This window comes from Bubalus kerabau, chromosome 3 (genome assembly GCF_029407905.1).
Source record: "Bubalus kerabau isolate K-KA32 ecotype Philippines breed swamp buffalo chromosome 3, PCC_UOA_SB_1v2, whole genome shotgun sequence".
In the NCBI taxonomy this organism is placed as follows: Eukaryota; Metazoa; Chordata; class Mammalia; order Artiodactyla; family Bovidae; genus Bubalus; species Bubalus kerabau.
The window spans coordinates 9,609,667-9,633,467 of NC_073626.1; the positions used below are offsets into that span (position 1 = coordinate 9,609,667).

At 42.7% G+C, this 23,801-nt stretch overlaps 1 protein-coding gene across 1 annotated transcript; it reads left to right on the plus strand.

Annotated features, from left to right (window-relative positions):
* The first annotated feature begins 950 nt into the window (after positions 1-950).
* Positions 951-4,219, plus strand: RNF182 (ring finger protein 182). Its single transcript, XM_055574524.1, has one exon. It carries the CDS (start codon positions 1,149-1,151, stop codon positions 1,893-1,895), a length of 747 nt encoding a protein of 248 aa, XP_055430499.1. The 5' UTR covers positions 951-1,148; the 3' UTR covers positions 1,896-4,219.
* The last annotated feature ends 19,582 nt before the right edge of the window (positions 4,220-23,801 follow it).

The following is a 23,801-nucleotide window of genomic DNA, read 5'->3' on the forward strand; positions in this document are numbered from 1 at the left end:
AACACTCTTGGCTCAGATGCTTAAGTGCCTGCCTGCAATGCAGGAGACCTGGGTTCGATCCCTGGGTTGGGAAGATCCCCTGGAGAAGGAAATGGCAGCCCACTCCAGTATTCTTGCCTGGAAAATCCCATGGACAGAAGAGACTGGTAGGTGACTGTCCATGGGGTCGCAAAGAGTCAGACACGACTGAACAACTCCATTTCTGTGTTTTCTTCTCTGTCTTGGCAATTAGACTTGACTTGGATATAATGCTTATTTTAGGTGTCATATGCTTCACTCTTCTTTGAGTGAATGTATGTGTACAGCCATGGTTTGCAAGACTGGTATTGAAACAGAAAGTTTGAAATGGAGTAGTCAAATAAGGAAAACACTTGTAACAGATTTCTTTACACTGGGAAGGTAAGAATAGTCTACTGTATTTAAATACACTCTCATCTGTATAAATTACTTTCTGAAAACACGTTTTAAACATCTGTCCTTAAGTTTTCCCTTCTTTAGTGTGTTCTGAAGCACTATTGGGGTTATTTAGTCAATCGGAGTTTATTACCAATGAGCCTCTAAAAGAGTTAATTTATACTGAATGGAGTTTAACTGCAAATGTATCTATTTCTGGTAAGTGTCCCATTCTGTCTTCAAAAAGGCCGAATTTGTACAATTTCAGAGAGAAAAATCTCTCTATTGAGCTGAACACACAGTGCTCTGTAGTGTACTTCACACCGTTAAGGTTCTTAATGCCTTCTTTACTATCATATCTGTGGACTGAAAAAAGCTAAGCATGGAGATAACGCTCTCCTATATCCTGAGGCAGAAGCACGTGAAAAGATGCTGGGGATTTAACCTTTCAAGTCTGCCACTTCTAATCGCTGGAAGCTCAGAAAATTCCGTAAAGCGCTTTTCAGTGAACCACTCACCATATTAGAATCTCTTTTCCTTTGCAGACCCCTCTCGTGGCCTTTGTCAATATGCTGTTTGAGACAGAGAGCGATACGCAGAAACTGAAAATGCCCGGCCGATTTCTGTCCCTCCTTTTCCTGCCTGTGTGCATCTCTGCCTGATTCGGACGATGTGATAAGTCAGAGAGAAGGCGCCGTCCAAGCCTTCCTTCTGCGGGACCCGTCCGGCCCAGGACGGGAAGCACAGAGCCGGGGATGGCCAGTCAGCCGCCAGAGGAGGCAGCCGAGTCTCAGGTCTCAGACGAGCTGGAGTGTAAGATCTGCTACAACCGGTACAACCTGAAACAGAGGAAGCCCAAGGTGCTGGAGTGCTGCCACCGCGTGTGTGCCAAATGCCTGTGCAAGATCATCAACTTCGGGGACTCCCCGCACGGCGTCATCGTCTGCCCTTTCTGCAGGTTCGAGACGTGCCTACCGGACGACGAAGTCAGCAGCCTGCCCGACGACAACAACATCCTGCTGAACCTGACCTGCGGCGGCAAAGGCAAGAAGTGCCTGCCCGAGAACCCCACCGAGCTGTTGCTGACCCCCAAGCGGCTGGCCTCGCTGGTCAGCCCTTCCCACGCGTCCTCCAACTGCCTGGTCATCACCATCATGGAGGTGCAGCGGGAGAGCTCGCCCTCGCTCAGCTCCACGCCCGTGGTCGAGTTCTACCGGCCCTCCAGCTTCGACTCGGTGACCACTGCGGTGTCGCACAACTGGACCATGTGGAACTGCACGTCCCTGGTCTTTCAGACGTCCATCCGGGTGCTGGTGTGGTTGCTGGGCTTGCTGTACTTCAGCTCCCTGCCCTTGGGCATCTACTTACTGGTCTCCAAGAAGGTCACACTGGGGGTCGTCTTTGTCAGCCTGGTCCCCTCCAGCCTCGTCATCCTGATGGTGTATGGCTTCTGCCAGTGCGTCTGCCACGAATTCCTAGACTGTCTGGCACCGTCCTCTTAAGCGAGACTGGCGCACCGAGAAGTCAGACACCTCTTGCCACGTGTCAAGTTAGGTCGCTTAGCCTTTGTTTTCTATCACAGTCTCTGTGATCGGCGCCCATGGTGTGAACAGAGCCACTGGGCATATGTCTGTGGTCCGTTTTCCATCCAGATGTTGACTCGGTGGGTTTTCCTGTACGCTGGAAGTAACATGTTCATTTCTACTTATGTGTTAGCAAAAAAGAGACAGGGATCAGCTCAGCCTTCTAGCGCTTTTCTACTGAGTCTTCACAGAGACAGGGCAGCCGCCATGCAGAGCTGCTAGATGGACCCCGGGGGCCCGACATGTTGTGCTGTGGCGGCCGGAGTCTTTGTGGACGGTTAGGCATGAACTGGTTCCTCTTCTCATCATCTTAGCCTGGGGTGGAGGGTAGACCCAAGAGGGGGGCGGCCCCAGGGCACACCCATTTGCACAGTGCACACCCCTGCCCCTGGCCCATGGTTGGCACTTCCCTGGATCCTCTCCAGCTCAGATGCTGGTCCCTCCGTGCATGGTACTTGCCAAGAGGAACCCAGCCTCTTGCGTGGTTTCAGCTATATGCCTGTTTTGTCACATTACTATAGAGAGCTTAAAACGCCGGGAAATCGGCATCAGTAAACCTCAAAGCAGAATGTGGCCACTCGTTTTGGACACACACCCTTTTTTTTTCTCCATGTTTATTTTCTGTTCTCCAGCTTTCTCTGAAATTCTCTCAGAGCAGTTCATGGAGATCCAATTTGAGCTTTTCCTTAAAGCATTTTAGTTTAGTTTCTTCTTCTTCTTTTTTTTAAAACCACATTGTTCATTCAGCACCATCCTTTATCCTGGATGGGGTTCCATTTAAATTAGTTGCTATAACTATGTGGATTTTGATTATTTTTTTCTCATTTTGTTTTAAATTCTAGTATGGACTCACTTAATCCTGTAACAATTTGGCGTAAATTGTGGCAGTGGAAACCCAGGAACAGTTCAGGAGCTGTTCCAGCTCATGGTTTGATGTGCCGAGAACCTAAGTATTTTGCTGTGTTCTATTGAGCTGTACCAAAATATAATGGTTTAGGGTTATGTGCAGTAGCTCAGGCAAAAGGATGGGCAAGAGAGATGTCAAGCTGATGCCCTTCAAGGGAGTATATAACAAAATGGAAGGGCAGAGTGCAATCTCCCATATTGCCATCCCTGTTAAGTCCCTTTTAGAACGGATTCAAGTTCTCATGCAGTTTATTTCAAATAAAAGCATAAGCTTATATGACTTGAGTTAATGAACTAAGCTTATATGACTTGAGTTAATGAACTTCTTTTTGTGTGGTAGGGGACATTGAATGTATATATTTACGAGAAGAAATTGGGTAACAGATTTTAGGTTTGAGGGAATAGAATGCCCACAGAAAGTAGGCCAAAAAAAAAAAAAGGTTTTTTAGCCTAAAACTCATTACTGATGATAAATGTTTAAATACTTATAACTCTTAGAAAATGGCATTACTAAGGCTACTTTACTTATTTGTGATGAAACATTTGTTGGGTGAAAGACAGTGGACCAGTTCCAATCTCTTTATTCAGGAAAAATTGATACTTTTCTAGAACAGTAGTTTTTAATTCTGTAACTGTTAACTTGGAGACTATGTATGCCCAGGGTAAATATGACGAGAAAGTATGTGTGGGATGTGGCCCAGTGAATTTAAGCCCCAATATAGCTATACACTTATAATTTCCCAAAATCTAGTTTAGATGGCATTGTGAATACAATTTCCAAATATCCATTTGTACTTAGAGTAAATGTCATGTTTAGGAGGTGTTTTGTGGTTTGGATTTATGTGTTTATAAGGTTTTTAAAAAAGACTCATTGTGCCTGAAATGTAACGTCAGATAGACTGGTGAGTTATCAGGGGGTGAGCGCTCTAGGAAGCTCTGGGTGTGGGCACTGTGCGTTTTGCGTATTTGTGCCAGGTCCGCCGTGCTCGCTTTGTGTCTCTGTATCGTGGTAGTCTTTTTTTCTTTTCTTTTTTTTCCCCAGTTGCCAGTAAGTTAATTTGGTGTTAACCAGTTTTAAATGTATGACAACAAAAAACCTTTTTATGATGTTGGATGAAAAAAGGACAGTGCTTCAGTCCTTTATTTATTGTGGTGATGTTTTATTTGTCCATTAGATTGTTATTGTTTCCAAGCTAGACGTTTGATTTTTTTCTGACTGATGGTTGAAATTCAATTATTTTGGACTTCTTTTAACATTAGATAATTGCAAACTTGAGCTTTCAAACACATTGATTAAGCTAATGCCTTTATTATACAAATAAAGATTCTAGAACTTTCTGACAAAGCTGATCTACTCTATCATAAAAGACCTTTGTGCTTTTTTTTTTTTAAAGAAAAGGATGAAAGTAGGAAAGATAAAATAAAAACATTGTCTTTATAATAAAATTTTTTGGTTTTAATTTGCTTGATTTGTTTTCCAGACTGCCTAGCTGCTGAGCAAAACAGAATCCATTTTGGCTGGGAAGTCACTAACCTTGTGTGATCAGTACAAGTTTAAAAATTTACCTGATATTTAAATATGACCAGTGTTAGGCAAGGTCATGGTAATTTGGGAACATGTCACAGTTTTATGCTTATGATACTTAGTGAATTGGCACCATATGTTAATCTAGAGTCATGGCTTCATTCATTTCCGAATCTCTACGTAAATGAGGAAAGAATCAGATTAAGGGAAACCGTTACCTGTGCTTGTCATAACTTAAGAATGTTAATTTATGCTTATCTGCTGAGAGACCCACTGAGAGTCATCAACAGTCAACCTTTTGTTATATTTGTTTTTGCTCTCTCTCCCCTAAGAATATAAAGTCCATGGAATTCTCCAGGCCAGAATACTGGGGTGGGTTAGCCTTTCCCTTCTCCAGGGGATCTTCCCAACCCAGAGATCGAACCCAGGTCTCTTGCATTGTGGATAGATTCTTTTCCAGTTGAGCCACAATGGAAGCCCAAGAATACTGGAGTGGATAGCCTATCCCTTCTCCAGCAGATCTTCCCAACAAGGTCTCCTGCATTGCAGGTGGATTCTTTACCAAGTGAGCTATCAGGGAAGCCTCAAGAATAAGGGACATACTTTAATTTGACTAAAATATCATTATTGTATTGAAAACACTTAAAAATACTTTTCTAATATCATTTAATATGCAGCCTCCTCAAATTTTTCTATTTGTTCCCAAAATCCCTTTCATCATTTGAAACACAAATTACAAACCAGAATCCCATCAAGCTCCACACGTTGCACTTGGTTGTTGTGTATCTTATTCTCTTTTATTCTGGAACACTCCCCCACCTTGTTTTCCCTGTGACATTGACTCCAAAAAGCAGGCCAGTTACCTTGGACAATGCCCTCACCTTCTGGATTGGACTGACTGTCAGACATGGTGATATTTAACTTCTATCACTTGTATTTTCTGTAAACTGAGAGTTAGGCTTGGAAGTGTGATTGGATTCAGATTTGGGGCGAGTTTGTCTTAGGATGATGGCATGTACTTGGAGTTGCATCCCATCAGGAGACATGAGTGGAAGGTTGCCCCATCGTTTGAAACATGGATTCATCACTTGGTTAAGAGGAGGTGACCTCCAGGTCTCACCATTTCCTGTGTGCAATTAACACAACATAATCTGTGTGGTGAATTTTGGTACTACGCAGATGGCATTTTCCCTAAAAATTTTACCTGATGGTCTTAGCATCCAGCGAGGATCCTTGCCTGAATCAATTATTTCACTTTTCTCACTAATCTAATCCAGTGAGAACTGACTTCGCTCTCACTGGAGGTTTTCAAGAGAAGCTGGTCCAGTGCTTCTCGACAGGTGTCTGGTGCAGGAGAGAGATTCGTGGAAGCCTATCTAAAGCTTTGGTAAATCTTAAGGTTGGAATGTGTCTTTACAGTCATCCGATTATTGAAGGAGAAACGGAAATGTATAATAATCTTTTCTCTCCTGAGGTGTTTTTTATGAGCTCGTAGAAGAAGAGACCCAAATCACCCATGAAACAACATTTTTTAAACCTGTAAATAACACGCTTGACTCTAACCTCAGACTTTCAATGTATGGTACCACTTGGTTTTCTTAACCACCCATCTGAAACATGTCTTTACTCTCTACTTAAGTTGCTTAACCAGCTCTCTAGCTATCTTTCAAATCATGTTTGGTCTTTGTGTGATTTTTCTGTTTTTGGCTTTAAGCAACAAAACTTGATTCTCTCACAGTGCTGGAGGCAAGAAATCCGAAATCAAGATGTCGTCACAGTTTTTCCCTTTTGGAAGCACGAGGAGGATAGGCGCCATGCCTCTTTCCTGGCTTCTGGCGGCTGCTGGTAATGTTAGGGTTCCTTAGCTGGTAGCCACACCAACCCAGTCTCAATCTCTGCCTTCATATGGCGTTTGCTCCATGTGCCTCTCTGTCTCTTCTTGAGGACTTGTGGGTGGCAATTCTGCTTTATTCATCTCCATATTCCCAGTGCTGGATTCATAGTAGCTTCTCAACACTGTGTAAGTCGGAGGAAGAAAAAGGGTGGGACATTTCATGTGCAGACTCGCCTAAGGTTCTAAGAAGTGGAAACTGACGGGGCTGCAGGCTTTGGGAATCCTTTCCCAAACATCCTTTGATCTCACCTGATGTTCCCAGAGCAGTGAGGAGTAACTGGCTACCACGAACGTAACCTAGAACCAGGATGTGAGAAAGAACAGGATCGCAGTTCCCTGACCAGCTCTGTGTGATCTTGGGCAAATCTCTGGCTTTTAGCCTACTTCCCGCTCTCAAAATGCCAGTGCAGCGCACGGCGGTTGGGTTAGTGGAGCAAACTTCTCCCAGAATCCTTCTTGCTGGAATCCATCTTGGCTGAGTGATGCCTGTGATTTTTCTTGAGTCTCTTTCCTCAGTCTTTACCAGGTCTTCTTCTTGAACTCTTCATTTCAGACAGCTCATTTTCTGGTTATTCTAGCAATCCGTTTCACTCCTCAATTTATTCCTCAAAATGATCTTGTTTGGTTAGATACAAAAACCTCTTGTTTTTTTTTCCTGGCCATTCCCCACCTTCCTAAAACCCCTCTAGGTGGTGGGTTCATTCATAAAAACCCCTCTAGGTGGTGGGTCCATTCATAAAAACCCCTCTAGGTGGTGGGTTCATTCATAAAGTTCACTCTGTGTGCCCAGCCTTGATACCATTCTGGCACTTTGTCTCAGTCACTCCTGGCTTCAGATTTTTCAGCCCCTTGAGTGGTAGATGAAACACTTGCAGAGCTTTTATCGGTTCACATAAAAGATTCTATACTCTATAGGTAATGTTTTTAAATGTCTAGTAAGTATTATTTGTGGGTAAAATGCATACTATATAATACTAAACTTAGTATCTTTCCCTGACTCTTGCCAATACAGTTCTAATTTGGTTGAGCCAAGCATGAATCATCTCTTGGGTAATAAACTTGTGCTGGACTAGGGTCAGGTCATTCTGAGAGCTGGCTTAACGTTTCAAATTCCTTCTGAGTAGTTTAGAATAAATTAAGCCCTTTGGTGTTTCATATCTATAGATAAGAAAGCTTAGTGTCTAATGTGGAAAATGAATTAAAGCAACACTTCTGCTATGAAATGCTATTTTTTAATACTAAATAACGTTATTAGTCAATAAATGGACATCTGTTTTTGTAACATGCTGAGCCAAAACCTCCGGCACTTTTCCTTTTTTCCCATTACCTCTGATTTCTGTAATGCCATTCATGGGAGAACATACTGTTCCTCACAGCCACCCCCACCCCACCCCCCGCCGTGCACATGCATGTGCACACACACACACATGCATGTACACACACACACACACACATGCATGCATACCAAGGCTTTACATTTTATGAAATTTGAAAAAGATTTGAAAGAGAACCACATTAGTCTCCCACCAGTTGGTAATTGTCCATTTAAGTACCATTTAAAAATATTTTTGTGACCTCTGACTATATTTATGACTTCTCAAAGAATAATGGATTCAGCTGTCAAGGGTGATTATTTCCTCTTGGACAGTATTTGCCATTACTACGCAGTGGAGATTATCCTGAGCTGTATGATGGACTGGTTGGTAACACTGCTTCCATCTGATGTGATTTTTTTCAAGGTACTCTGGCTAGGACTGTATTTCCATGGCTAAATATATTGTCATCACACATATTACTTTCCGTTAGGGTTTTAAAATTATGAAACGATTCACACTTCGTAATTTGACGAGCTGTAATCACTAGTTGAAAGGGAGCAACAGCACATCACAATTTATGGGGTTTTTCTGTTCCTGCAGTGGAGGGTGGAGTGACACGGTGCCAGGACACCAGCTCTTGAGGAGCTGGCTACTTAATCCTCTTCCATGTGTGCAAGGGTGAAAGCCTTAGTTGCTCAGTTGTGTCCAACTCTTTGCAACCCTATGGACTGTAGCCTGCCAGGCTCCTCTGTCCCTGGAATTCTCCAGGCAAGCCATTCCCTTCTCCAGGGGATCTTCCCAACCCAGGGATCGAAGCCGGGTCTCCTGCACTGCAGGCAGATTCTTTACTGTCTGAGCCACCAGGGAAGCCCAATCCTCTTCCATACTGTAGCTTTATATCCCAAGTGGGAACCTTGTCAGAATTTCTTGATAAAATGAGCTAAAGATTCATTAGTGAAAGTAAAAGTCACTCAGTTGTGTCCGACTCTTTGCAACCCCATAGACTGTAGTCCATGGAATTCTCCAGGCCAGAATACTGGAGTGGGTAGCTGTTCCCTTCTCCAGCGGATCTTCCCAACCCAGGGATTGAACCCAGGTCTTCCGTACTACAAGTGGATTCTTTACCAGCTGAGCCACAACGGAAGCCAAAAGATTCATTATTTAACTCATACTATTAACTCTCTATTCTGCATGATGTACAAATATTCCTTGATTCTTTGATGTGCCATCCATGCATGTCACACTTTATGGGGAAAAAAAATTACGACAATCATGGTTTTTAAAAAGATTATCTTATGAAAACAGTTGTTCCAAAATATGTGACATGGATCATATCCAGGTAGGTGGTCCAGGAAGAGAGGACTTCCTGGTTGTGCATATTGGAGTAGCTGAGCACCCTGTATCTTCCTCTCAGAGATGCTCACTGAGCATCAGCCCAGTAAAGCGTCTTAGACACTCAGATAAAGAAACCTGCTTAATGATTAAATCCACTGTTTTCTCAAACTTGTGAAACCATCAAAGTTTTTTCCTCCAAACATCTACTGATACTGTGTGGAATGGGTGCTCATTTTGCGAAATTTTCACTAGGAAACTGATAAAACAGTTATAATATGGAATCTGACTACAGGTGTAAATCATGGACCCAGTACATGAATTATGAAAACAGTCAAGAAGAGAGTCATAATTAAGCTGTAGGTCCAAGTTGAATGGTGACATGCATCGGAGGACAAGAATAGGCTGGTTGTAGCCGGGGCAGTAAAATGTCCGCAATTTCAGCTTGTTTCCAAATTAGACAATTTACATTCTTACCAAAGTTTTATGAAATGACACATTCAAACTGTGCCTCTAACCCAGCATCAGTCTGCCCAGTACATGTAGAGAAGCAGCTAAATACGTGCAGAAGGAGGGCACAAGCAGAATAGTTAACTACTGGTTATTTTTTTGAGCCTATGAAAGTTCCCCAGTTAATTCTCAAAGAGTGGAAACTAAGGTTCCAAATTTTGAAAAACATGCACCAGATTTAAAGTTCTGATCATTGAATGTTAGAGCTGGAAAGATTTCCAAGATTACAGTCCAACTGCTTCATTTCACAGATTGTAAAACTCTTGAGAAAAGGTCGAAAGAGTCACATGACAAGCATTAGAGCCAAGTTCTAACCAAGGCCTTTGAAGTTCGTCTGCTTTTTACCCTACATGTCCCTGCTGTGGAGTCAGCATCAGCCAACTTCTGTTTTCCCCATGGATTATCAAATTATGGGCAACAAATGTGCAGCTGGACAGACATTATCTTTTCCCTAGAAGCCATATCTAGTTGTAAAAAATATGTAATGAAGACAAGAAATAGTCATCAGAATTATTCAACTTCCTTCTTTGTCCTGGAGGAGAAAGATCAAAGCATTCTGAGTATTAAACCTCATCCATAAAGTAGATACGGAGAGCTTTATCACACACAAGCAAGCAGATAGTTGTCGTCATTAGGAGAAAGGAAGGGGTATTGAGGTGAAAGGTTAGTACACGTGTGACAAATTAGCAGGATCTGGAGACCCTCATTGGGCTTCCCAGCTGGCACTAGAGGTAAAGAATCCTCCTGCCAATGCAGGAGATATAGGGGATGTGGGTTCCATCCCTGGGTCGGGGAGATCCCCTGGAGGAGGGCATGACAAGCCACTCCAGTATTCTTGCCTGGAGAATCCCATGGACAGAGGAGCCTGGCGGGCTACAGTCCATGGGGTCGCACAGAGTCAGACACAACTGAAGCAACGACTTATCACGCAGCATGCACGCATGGAGACCCTCACGTCCATCTCTTCTTTCCATCCTGGCAAAGAAAAAAATTATGTGAAACTGTCAGGAAGCATTTAACAGGAGGCTTCCTGTGTGCTGTTTTGGATCTGTCAGGAATCATCTGTTCTTTATTAATTCCTGAATATTCAGGAATTAAGAGGAGAGGCAAGCCTCTCCCGGGGCTGAGGAATCCAGGCATTTCCTTCATTAGTTTTTCTATATGGTGATAAGTACCCTCTTCCTGCGTATGAACCATATGGTAAAAGTGATTGTTTACAGCTCTCTCTCTTTAATATGGATCGCCTATGTTTTGTAAGTCTGGAATTTTAATCTTTTTCTTTGCTGAGAATACTACCTTGTAAAACAGTATATATGCCCACACCATGTTGATTAAAACACCTTTGCTCCATCAGAGCTTTGGTCCCCGTGTCTTGCTTTCTTTCTCTCTCTCACTCTCAGGCTAATTCTTTGGAGCGCAGAGGCCTTCTGGTTTCACTTTCCTGCCCGGGCTTCTAAGACCCTCTCGAGAAGGCACTCTGGGCCTTCACCCCATCGAGAGGGCGCCTGAGGCCTTCATGAACAGAGCAAGCCCCGTGTCAGGGACTTTATTGGTTTTCTGCGTAAACCAAGGAATATCAGCCTCTCTTTCTCTCTCCTTTACTTTCTTATCATCGACTCCAGACCACCAGGTTCCAGTCCATTAAAGGACCTCAACATGAAACCATTACCACGTTCAAGGTAATAAACATATCCATCACTTCGGAGAAAGAAATGGCAATGCAATCCAGTATTCTTGCCTGGAAAAATCAAAATCTCACGGACAGAGTAGCCTGGCAGGCTACAGTCCATAAGGTTGCAAAAGAGTTGGACACCACTTAAAGACTAAATAACATCACTTCCAAAAGTTCCCTCTTGTCCCCACCTCTTTTGTGTGTGTGTGTAATAGAAACACTTAACACGAGCTCTACTCTTAATTATACCGACTTGTTGACCACAATGCCATGTGCTAGGGCAGGTCTCTAGCTCTTACTCATCTTGGACATAGACCAATAGCTCCCTGTTTTCCCAACCCCTCAGTCCCTGGCAACCACCACCAATTCCTCTCTTATTCAATTTTTAGTTTTCCCTGGAATTAACTGCCTCATTAAAAAATTTACATCACTTTCTCTGTACTTGTACTTTCTCTGAGTCATCCCCAGAGTCTCTGAAGACTGAAAAATCTTTCCTTCCTGTCAAACAGTATTGGAGAAAGAAATGGCAACCCACTCCAGTACTCTTGCCTGGAAAATCCCATGGGTGGAGGAGCCTGGTAGGCCACAGTCCATGGGGTCGCTCAGAGTTGGACACAACTGAGAGACTTCACTTTCTTTTCCTTCTTGTCAAACAGGACAGATGATCTACCTGCTGCTGTTCTAGAGTCAGCATCTTGGTCCCATCTAGATGAGTTGCTTTCTGCCCAGCTCTCATCCAGGGACTTCCTTTCATCCTGGGAATCCTCTTTTCTTGAATTGCCTGAGATCTTTTTCTTGGTTTATTCCTTTTCCATTAATTTTACTGGAGTGTTGTTGCTTTACGATATTATGTTAATTTCTGCTGTGCAGTGAAGTGAATCACCTGTTTGTATATGTAAATCCCCTCCTTTTTTGGGTTTCCTTCCCATTTAGGTCATCATAGGTTTATTCATTTTTTTGATGAAGCACCTTCTCCAGCAGCTTGCAGGGGGAAAAAAGGCAGAAGGTATAACTTTTAAAGTCCTCATAGTCTGAAAATATCCTTATTCTAGGCTTAGGCCTGATCGATGCTTTGTTTTCAAATCATTGTCTCTGGCTGCTTCTTTGCCTTGCAACCCCAGTTTGCTGTGGAGAAGTTCTATGAATTCTAATCTTGGAGGCTTTGTATATGATATTTCTGTTTCCACTGTGGCAACTGTTAGCATCTTTGTGTGTGTGTGTGTGTGCATGTGTGTGTGTGTGTGTGTCTGTGTCTGTGTTGTTCTGAAATTTCACAGTGAGAAATCAGTTCTACATGCTTTTTCTCCCGCATATATTGTGCTAGGTATTAAGTAGACCTCTTCAGTATGAAAGTTTATTCCCTTAGTTCTAGAAATGCTTTTGTATTTGTCTTTACAAAATCTCTTTTCTTCTATTTTTTACCCTTCTAGTTCTGGAACTCGTGTTTGTTAACTTTTGAAACTTCCTGATCAATCTTCTGGTTTGCTTATCTTGCCTCTCCTCATCTCTTCCATTTTTTTATCTAATTCCTTAGAATTTTGCTCAGTTTTATTTATCAACCTTTCTCTTTAATTTCTGTTTGCCATCATTTAAAATTTATTAGAATGCTTTCTTGGTCTCTGAATGTTTCTTTTCTTCTTTCAAATGGCATTCATTCTCTTCTCATTTCATGAACACAGCATCTTTTTCCCTTAGAGAGAATATTCCATCCTAGAGTTTTTAATGCGTTCTTTTGTTCCCCCCATTGTCTGTTTCTTCCAAGTTAATTTTGTCTGTTTCCTTTGCTCTCAGATTTGCATGGAGAACCAGCCCTCATCTGTCTGATCCTCGGCTGTCTTTTCAGTTTAGCAAGGAGCTAAATACACAGGTTGGAAATGGTAGGCATGGCTGGGGCTTGTCAACTGATGGGCCTCTGGGGATGGTCCTCCTATTTCATTGGTGGATGCTCAGTTATCACTCCATCTAGGTCTTTCTTTTAAGTTGATGAGTTTCTCCACAGAGGAAATGCTGGCTGCCAGTGTTTGGGAAGCTGAGCAAGGGGAGGAGGGTGTCAGACACCGATTTTAATACGTAGCCTATCATTTAATACTTCTGTTCTCTGTAGGACTCCTTACCTCCACCCTCAGGCGCTCCCGGTGCCTCTAGAGACAGACTTAACTCTGATGCAGCTCCTCTAGAAAGCAAGCCTCGGTCTTTGGTCTTCAGCAGACCAGGGAGGAGCCAATAGGAGGAGGAGACAAGAAGACCTGGAAGGCCAGTTTCCACTGTGCTGCTGCTGCTGCTAAGTCATGTCAGTCGTGTCCAACTCTGTGCAACCCCATAGACAACAGCCCACCAGGCTCCTGTCCGTGGGATTCTCCAGGCAACAACACTGGAGTGGGTTGCCATTTCCTTCTCCAATGCATGAAAAGTGAAAAGTGAAAGTGAAGTCGCTCAGTCGTGACCGACTCTTCACAACCCCATGGACTGCAGCCTACCAGGCTCCTCCTCCCATGGGATTTTCCAGGCAAGAGTACTGGAGTGGGGTGCCATTGTCTTCTCCACTGTGCTAACTCTCGACAACTCTGTGACTCCATCCTCAGAGACAGTGCCTCTGTTCATGAGCTCTTCCAAGGTTCTGTTTCTGGCATGAACTGGCTTCTTTTCTTTGGCATCCTTCTCCTTGATGCCTCTGCTGTTCACTCCTACTGCAGGCTTTGGGGAAGCTTCCAATAACGTGCTCACTGTGCTTATTAGCTGTGGTGATTCCAAATGAACTTCCGTGGGTTCTCGAAATCTTAGAACTTTTTCCTTATAATGTGGTTGAAGTAGGTACACAACACGATAAAGGTCAAGCATTTTCAAAAAGCACATGCAGTGTCATGTACTGATTCCTCCTGAAAGATGGATGAGTCCTCTTGGAGTTCAAAACTGCACGAGACACCCCCCTTGTAGCAGTCTCACCAAAGGAAAGGATTTTTTAAAAAAAATCAATGGGTGTTATTATCATCTCACTACATTAGGGGGTGAAAAATTATACAGGGCAGCCTGGTAGATTTTTAAAAAGCTTACTCTTTCCTATGTTTAACAGAGAGATAGGGGAAATGGTTGCTGGTTTAGAAATTATTTTTAATAGAATTTGAATAGCCATGAGCGGAAACCATTTTCTTATTTAAGTCTAATAAACATTCTATGGCCCTAAGGGTAGAAAATAACTCTCTAGCAGAAATGAGACATAACACTTCCCATGATTAATGACCTCATAAACTGAAAATCTCAGATCATCAAAGTCAGTATTTTTCTTTTAAAAGGTTTACTGCAGCTAGGCTATTCATCAAACTCTATTTTGCAAGATGCTGACATTGTTCTCATATGAAATTCAGGAATAATTAAGCATTTGCCAGGCATCATTTGTTTTCAATTATGCAGGTAAATGTGAGGCTGGAGTCTGTTGTCTATAAAAGCATTTGACACATTGGTACATCAGCCAATTACTGCTTAACATTGGGTTGCAAAATCATAATGTGCTATATATTAAGCAGTACTAAAGCAGAGGTGAGATCTTCTGTTGAGCAGTTAAGTAATTTCCTGCACTTTTAAAGTTACATTGTGCTTTTATATATATATAAATATATATAAGTGTGTAATTTTATTTTCTTGTGACTTGTTTTTAAAATTAATTAATTACATTTGTTTTTGGCTGTGCTGGAACTTTGTCACTGCTCGGATTTTCTCTAGTTGAGGTGAGGGGGGTCTACTCTCCAGTTGCAGGGCCTGGGCTTCTCGCTGTGGTGGCTTCTCTTGTTGCTGAGCACAAGAGAAGGTTTACAGGCTTCACTGGGTTCGCAGGCTTCACTGGGTCCGCGGGCTTCAGCAGCTGTAGCTCCCGGGCTCTGGAGCACAGGCTTAGTAGTTGTGGAGCACAGGCTTAGTTGCCCCACAGCCTGTAGGATCTTCCCAGACCAGGGATTCAACCCATATCCCTTCAGTGCAAGGCGAATTCTTAACCACTGGACCACCAGGGAAGTCCCCACAGCAATTATCTTAATATCTTTATTTAGCAGCTAAATTCAGGATGCTACCAGGTAAAATATAAAAGTTTTATTCTCCCCAATCTACCTGCACTTCCTAGACGTATTCCCTTTTAACTATTAAAAAAATTTTTTTAATCTCTTTTACACAGTACTTCTTGATTCCCATAAAAGGGGAATTATTTAGCTTATATTACCTTTACCTGCTACTTGAGCTTCCCAGGTGGCTCAGTGGTAAAGAATCCACCTGCAATCCAGGAGACTTGGGAGATGATCCCAAGAAGATCATCCCAAGATCATCCCAAGATGATCAAGAAGATCCCCTGGAGAAGGAAATGGCAACTCACTTAAGTATTCTTGCTTGAGAAATCCCATTGACAGAGGAGCCTGGCTAACTACAGTCCACGTGGTTGCAAAGAGTTGGATACGGCTTAGGGACTATAAACAACAACAACCCCCTACTTGCTCTTCTCTCCACTCTTTTAGTTATGCCATTTGTAATCTTTCCACTGATGATGTTTGTGCCTTGATATATTTTAACACCCAGGCTTATTTCTCCATGACTAGCTGCTTTTCCTTTTTCCCTACAGTCTTAGATCTCAGCTTTTTGTTGATTTGGGATGGAGACTCTGAGAAAGGTTTCATGCCAAGCTTCCGAGTGGCATTAATTATTTCTTATATAAACTTTTCTTTTAGAAACACTTAGACAACTATAGACAGAGCTTCCATATACCCTGTGTTCAATTTGGTACAAGTTAAGAAGAAATGTTGAGGAATCAACAGACCAAGTCATTGGCCGAAGGGCTGTATTTGGGGCCTAAACGTGCAATTGTGGCTTTTAAAAATCCCAAGCACTCATTTAAATGAAAAAAGCTCAGAAAGCAATAGGACATTAGGCTTTTTCATGGCATAGGCCCAGGTTTGAAGAAGAGGGAAGACTGGAGCTGGGGGCAGAGGGTGGTGCTGCCATGCTCCATCCTCTCCAGGATCTGAGTGATCTGCTTGGTGTTCACTTCTTATAAGATCATCTGGGATGGTAATAACTTCTACTTCCATAAAATAGATTAGAATTTCATTTCTCAATCCTCAGGAGAAAACTCGCTTATTACTGCTATTACTCTGATACTGTATTGGGTAATTTATACACGTCATTGTTATTTAGTTCTTCGTGTGTGTATGTGTGTGTGTGTGTGTGTGTGAATGTGTGTGTGTGTGTGTGTGTGTGTGTGCTCAGTGTTGTCTGACTCTTTGCATCCCCATGGACTGTAGCCCGCCAGGCTCCTCTGTCCATGGAATTTTCCAGGCAAGAATACTGGAGTGGGTTGCCATTTCCTCCGGGGTGTCTTTCCAACCCAGGAATGAACCCACATCTCTTGTGTCTCCTGCACTGGTGGGTGGATTCTCTACCACTTGTACCACCTGGGAAGCCCTTCTAGCAACGCCCCCCACACTAGATGATATTATCCCCTTCATACTGATGGAGAAATGGATAGTGCAGTTGCCCAGGGCTATAAAACAGTCAAAGATCTGAGGTTCTCCCCAACAGATTCTTTTTTTTTTTAACTTTTTATTTTGTATTGGGCTATAGCTGATTAACAATGTTGTAATAGTTTCAGGGGAACAGTGAAGGGACTCAGCCACACATATACAAGTATCCATTCTCCCCCACAGGTTCCAAACTCGGAGTTTTCTTCTCCAATTTTTTTTTTTTTTTTTCTGAAAGCAGTTATTCTCCACTTTGACTGCACATTAAAATCACCTGCAAGCCTTAAAATCTCTTATTGCCCAGGCCACATCCTTGACAGGTTTAATCAGACTTTCTGGGGCTGGAACCCAGGGGTGTCACTGATGCCAATGTGGAGCCAAATTTGAGAACCAGGGTCTTCCAGAGCTGGCGTATGTGAGAGAGGTACGGAAATGTCAGAATTAGGGATAACTGATTTTACATTTGTTAACATAAGTGGGGAGGTGAATAAAACACAGATCTGTGGTTCATCCTACCATTTGCTCATTATGAAGCCTTAGGAAGCCATAAATGAAAAAAATTTCATTAGTGGAAAAGTACAGAGAATAGCATAATGAACATGTGTGAATCACCTCCCAGCTCCAATTTCAGTTCAGTCTAAAGTTGGGCTGTACTTTTTTCATTTTTTCTTAATAATTAAAATGATACATATGCATTAGAAACCCCCTATGTTTCTGACCCCAGTACCTCTCTAATTGGGTTTATTTCCATGCCCCCTTTAGAACTCTTACTGTACACATACAATATATGTATTTGATTATTAAAGTGTGTGTATTTTCAAACTGTGTATAAATGGCACATATACCACATGACTTTGTCCAACTTCATTTTTTCGTTGTTGTTTAATATTGTTTTTGAGATTTATCTACACTGACACAGCAAATGTGTAGTATTTCTTTGCATGTAGAGCAAATTACTTCTCTACTCTCCTGATGATGGATATTTGAATTGTTTCTGATTATTTTCCATTAAACATAAGCCTGCCCTACATGGCTTGTGGGATCTTAGTTTCCCAACCAGGGATTGAACCCGGCCCCTCGACAGTGAGAGCAGGGAGTCCTAACCACTGGACCCCCAGGAAAGTCCCTGAATGTTTCTGATTAAACATCTCCTTGTGCAAATGTGCAAGAGTTCCTGGGAAATACAGTAAGCAGGAGAATTATTATTGGATTGAAAGGTATGCATGTTTTCAGCCTCTCTAGACTTGGCTCTGTTGCTTCTCCGTGCAGTTTTTCTTTATACTCTTGGCAATCATAGATATTATCATATTTTAAAATTTTACCAAAACTACCAGTGTGAAGTGGTGTAAATCACTTTAACGGACATTTTCCCAGTTACTACATATGTTGATTATCTTTTCACATATTTTGCCTATTTCACTTTTTGCCTGTTTGTCTTTTTGTGTTGACCTCTGGAGTATTTTTATGGATGTTCTACAACTGATCTTTTGCTGGTTATAAGACTGCAAGTATCTTTAACAGTTGGCAGTTATCTCTTCAATTTATGGTGTGTATTGGCAAACAGGCGAGTTTAAATTGGATTCAGTCAAATACATTGATCTTTTCCTTTATGGTTTATAATTTTTAAAAACCTTTAAACGGAGTCTTTCTGTACTCTGAGGTCAGAGAAATATTTGCCTGTATCTTTTTCTAAAAATTGTATAGTTTTCACATCTAGGTCATTTATTTGGGGGCTTATTTTTGTGTTAGTTGGAAGGAGGCCAGATTATACTGAAGAAACAAATGCCCCAAATCTCAGAGGTTTAACCCTCAGTTTATGTCTCATGATGCTGTTGTCCACCTTGAGTGTGCAGGGACCCAGGCTGGTGCAGGCTTGTCTAGACAGGGACATCCAGAACCCCGGAAGCAGGGAGGGGAACGTGGCAGGTCACACACTGGCCACCAAGAGCTGTACTTGAAGGTAACGCTTGTCTGCTGGTCACATTTCAGTGGCTGTAGAGTCTTGTGACCGTGTATCTAACTTAAGAAGGGATGGGAAGTGCAACCCCATCCTGGATCCAGAAGGGGGACAGAATCGGATCATTTGATCAATAAAATTATTACTATAATTATTATTTGTCATGCCATGTGGCGTGTGGGATCTTAGTTCCCCAACCAGATATGGAACCTGGGCCCCCTGCCATAGAAGCAGAGTCTTAACCACTGGACTGCCAGGGAAGTCCCAATGAAATTAACTTTTTATTGAAATAATCAATTCTCTCAACACCATTTGGGAAGAGTCCATGCTTTCTTGATTGATTTGTAAGAACAAATATCTCTTTCTTGATTGATTTTGTCAGTACAAAATTTGTAAGAACAAATCTCTGTCCTACATCACTTTTTAACATTGGTGTGTTTATTTCTGGCTTTCTCTTGGACTCTGTTGTTCCATGATACCACATTGTTTTAATCACAACAGCTCCAAACAGCTCTTGATCTCATTTCTTGCAGTAAAGGACCCCTAACCTTAGCTTTAAAATGGTTTCCGCAGTTCATAAGGTCAAAAAGAGTCCGACACGGCTTAGCGGCGGAACAACAACAAATGCATTTCTCAATCAGTTTGTCAGATTTTATGAAATTCCTCCAGAATTTTTTACCTAGTGTTCCCCAGCAAGCAAATACCTAGTGCCGAGTATGGACTTTGATCTCTCCGATCCCCATGTGAAAAACACATTGAAATGTCAGCTTAGGCGCTGATGCCAGCAGGTGAAGACAGTGTGTTTGGCTTGCTTTCTCCCCAAGCTCCTTCAGGGCATTGAGTCGCAGCACCAAGCACGGGCTGGTCTGGAACGAGCACCACTCAAGTGAGTGTTTATGTGAATGTGTGAGTCCCCTTGGCGCTGCCAGGGGAAAAGGGATCAGAACATTGTTCATAGGCCTAGAGGGTGAAAATACACAATCTGCTCCTACAGGAGATGGATAGATCTCATCACTGGATGTTGGAGGAAGGCCACCTTACGGAGTAGGGACAGAATTTCTCATCAGCATCCAGAGCCAGGCTTTCTGGAAATGAAATCTGTTTGCCATCTATTCCCAAGGCATTGATCTCTGATCATGAGTCACTCAGTCCCCAGGCGCCGCCTTGCAGTTGACTCACAAGGATTAATCTGCTCCCATCACTTGGTTGTTTCTCCCTGGGGCAAATGGTCAGCGTATCTACAACACATAGTTATTGAATCAGACTGAAGGGAGACGGCAGCAATTGAGGCCTCAATCCGTCCTGATGTATGGCTGCTTGGGAAACAAAATGCAATGGAACAGATCAAAGATGTTTCTTCCATGCCCTTGACTACTCCGGAGGGATTTTTCCCTTTGCCAGTGGTCCTCTGTGATTCGCTACTCTTTTCCCTTCCCTGCCCTTTGGTAGCAGGAAAGCAAAACTCTTTGTTCTGGCTCATGAACTGTGCTGCTTATGACTCAGTCGGTCAACCGGTTAGCATTGATTTGCTCTTTGTTGGGGGTGGTGGGGGAAGCTCTACAAGTCCCAGAGGAGGGTGTGAGTGTGCTCTTGCCTTTTAGTCTGCATTGGCAGGGCCAGAACTCTGAAGCTGTTTATTTCTTTTTCTTTTTTCCCTGAACTTTGAACTTTTTATTTTGTATTGGGGTATAGCCAATTAACAATGATGTAATAGTTTCAGATGAACAGCAAAGGGGACTCAGCCATACGCATACATGTACCCATTCTCTCCCAAGCCCCCTTCCCATCCATGCTGCCACATAACATTGAGCAGAGTTCCCTGTGCTATGCAGTAGGTCCTTGTTGGTTATCCATTTTAAAGATAGCAGGGTTTATATGACCTTCCCAAACTCCCTAACTATCCCTTCCCCCGCTGCAACCATAAGCTCATTTTCTAAGTCTGTGAGTCTCTTTTTGTTTTGTAAGTAAGTTCATTTGTATCATTTCTTTTTAGATTCCACATATAAAGGATGTCATACGACATAGCTCCTTCTCTGTCTGACTCCCAAGCTGTTTATTTCCATCCAAATACTTTCCTTCCAAATAATTTCACTGCCCCTGAATGAATACTGGTGTCTTCGTTACAGGCTAATCTGTAGATGCCCACATATTTTCTATGCAGCACGCTTTCATTGAACATCAAATAGACTTTCATGTAAAATAAATAGCAAGGTTTAACAGTAGCTGCTGCTGCTGCTGCTAAGTTGCTTCAGTCGTGTCCGACTCTGTGTGACCCCCATAGACGGCAGCCTACAATGCTCCACCGTCCCTGGGATTCTCCAGGCAAGAACACTGGAGTGGGTTGTCATTTCCTTCTCCAATGCATGAAAGGGAAAAGTGAAAGTGAAGTCGCTCAGTCGTGTCTGACTCTTAGCGACCCCATGGACCGCAGCCCACCAGGCTCCTCTGTCCATGGGATTTTCCAGGCAAAATCCCCCACTGGAGTGGGGTGCCTTTGCCTTCTCCATAACAGTAGCTAGCATTACTAACAATTACATTGCAAAAGTATGATACCCATACAATGAAATAATTGGACTTTTTCAATAATTGGATGCATTGACCCATGGACATTGCTCCCATCCCTGGAAGTGTTCTACGGAGGCTGAAGTGAATATTGATCCATGTCACGAAGGAGATCTGCATGAAACAGGAGGTTGGAGGAAATTGCTTGTAGGATTCCTTCTATATTCGTTTTCTGGGGCTGTTGGAACAAAGTACCACAGACTGACTGGCTTAAACAACAGGAAGTTGTCTCACAGTCCTGGAAGCTGGAAGGCCAAGGTCACGGTGTCAGCAGGGGCGCCCTTCTCCTGAAGCCAGCAGGGGAGGAGCTGTTGCTGACAGTTGTTCCTTGGCTGTGGCAGCCTGACTGCAGCTTGCACATGGTGTTCGCCCCGGATTTCAGTCTCTGGGTCCAAATTTCCCCTTTTCATAAGGTCACTGATCATTTTGGGTAGGGTAGGTATTAGTGTAACAGTATAACCTCCCTTTGCCGACAAAGGTCCATAGAGTCAAAGCTATGGTTTTTCCAGGAGTCGTGTACGGATGTGAGAGTTGGACAATAAAGAAGGCTGAGTGCCAAAGAATTGATGCTTTCAAATAAATTGGTGATGGTGAGGCCTCTTGAGAGTCCCTTGGACTGCAAGGAGATCCAACTGGTCCATCCTAAAGGAAATCAGCCCTGAATATTCATTGAAAGGGCTGATGCTGAAGCTGAAGCTCCAATACTTTGGCCACCTGATGCAAAGAGTCGACTTTTCCAAATAATTAGGAAAAGACCCTGATGCTGGGAAGGATTGAGGGCAGGAGGAGAAGGGAGCAGCAGAAGATGAGATGATTAGACAGGGTCACTGACTCAATGGACATGAGTCTGAGTAAACTCCGGGATATAGTGAAGGACAGGGAAGCCTGGAGTGCTGCAGTTCAGAGGGTCACAGAGTTGGACATGACTTAGCGACTGAACAATAAGAACATAACCTCAGCTTAATAATTACATCTATAGCAACACTATTTCCAGGTAGAGTCCCATTCTAGTGTGGGAATAGGACATCAATATATGAATTTGAAGGGGGACATAATGCAAATCTTCTATTGACTTTGATTCGAGACATATAAAAATCTGATTAAAACTATTAATAATAGCCATTGACACTTAAAAAAATTGGCTGCACTGGGCACTTGGCATCTTCGCTGCAGCATGCAGGATCTTTAGTCGAAGCATGTGGGCTCTTAGTTGCAGCATGAGGAATCTAGTTCCCTGACTAGGGACCGAACCTGGGCCCCCTGCATTGGGAGCATGGAGTCTTAACCACTGAACCACCAGATGAGTCCCCGCTGACGCTGTTTCTAAACCTTTTTTGGTTATTGCTCATCTAATCCTGGTGTTGCCTATGTCTGGGCTTAAAGAAAACGCATCTTTCCTTAAGCCCTGAAATTCTTTTACTACTTCCCCGTGTTTCTTTAGCTCCATGGAGGACCAATTGCCTACTGCCTTTGCCGACCTCTAACAAGAGATTCTTGGACCTGATTGTACTTAATAGATGTGTAATCTGGGCTTTGGATCAGCAGTTAATTTGACTTTTCCAATAATCCCTCTGCTCTCTGTATCTGCATTTGTCAGCCTGAAATCCTGGCACTGGTTTTATAATCTGACTGTTCCCATCAACGCTAACTCTTTGTGCTTTGAACCTGGGTGTATATGTGTGGATGGACAGTCCAGTAGCACCTTCTCATACTCAAGATTTAGAACAAACACCCACAAAACTCAGTCACATTGGAACATCATTTTGCAATTCCTGCTTAATGAGAACCTAATGAAACCTTGAAGCAAAAGCATTTAAAATGTGATGAATGATTGTATCACAGGAGGGCAAGGGCAAAACAGCTAACTAGGAAAAAATCTTGTCTGCGGGGTTTCTCTGGTAATGTGGAAATAGTCTTCTTATAACGTCGAAAGAAAAATAATCAGGAAATAAATTTCTATTTTCAGTACAATTTCAACTATGGGGAGAGGGAAACTTTAGAAAAAGAGCTGGAGTGAATTGAGGCAACATGTTAATTGTCATTACTGGCAGTTCATAGAGTGCAGGTGATAAAATTTTTTTCTTTATAGTTGCCAGTATTTTCCATATATCTTTAAAACACTCCCTGTTTTATCCTTTATCTTTTTCTTCTTCCCACCTTCAGCTTTCTGTAGACACAAGGATCAGTGCACATGTCATATAACCTATTGGACTTAGTTCTTGGCCAGCTGAAGAAGTTCACTAGTGTTGGTTGAGAAAGATGGTTTGGGTTGTGGAGCTTTGTATGAGAAGTAGTGCTGAGTGACCACTTCTCAATTTTTTCTTCTCCCATCACACTTCCGGTGCACATCAGATGCTACAGACATGATGAAGTCATGCTCAGGAGACCAAGTTTAGAGGAAAATGAGAGTTTAGGTTGAAGGTCAGAAAGGATCCCATAAGCTGCTAGTGATGGAGACCTGTTCTGCAGACTTCTGTCTTTAATTTATATTGATAAAAGAAGTGTGTTATTGTGTTGCTGGAAATCGATGAGCTGGGGGAGCATGAATGGAGAGAGGTTTAAGATTCAGATGTCTACCTGAGTAGATCTCTTCATTGATATAGAGATGTGTGATAGCTGAGGCTTAGATCAGCATACATGTTCTTATTCAAATTGT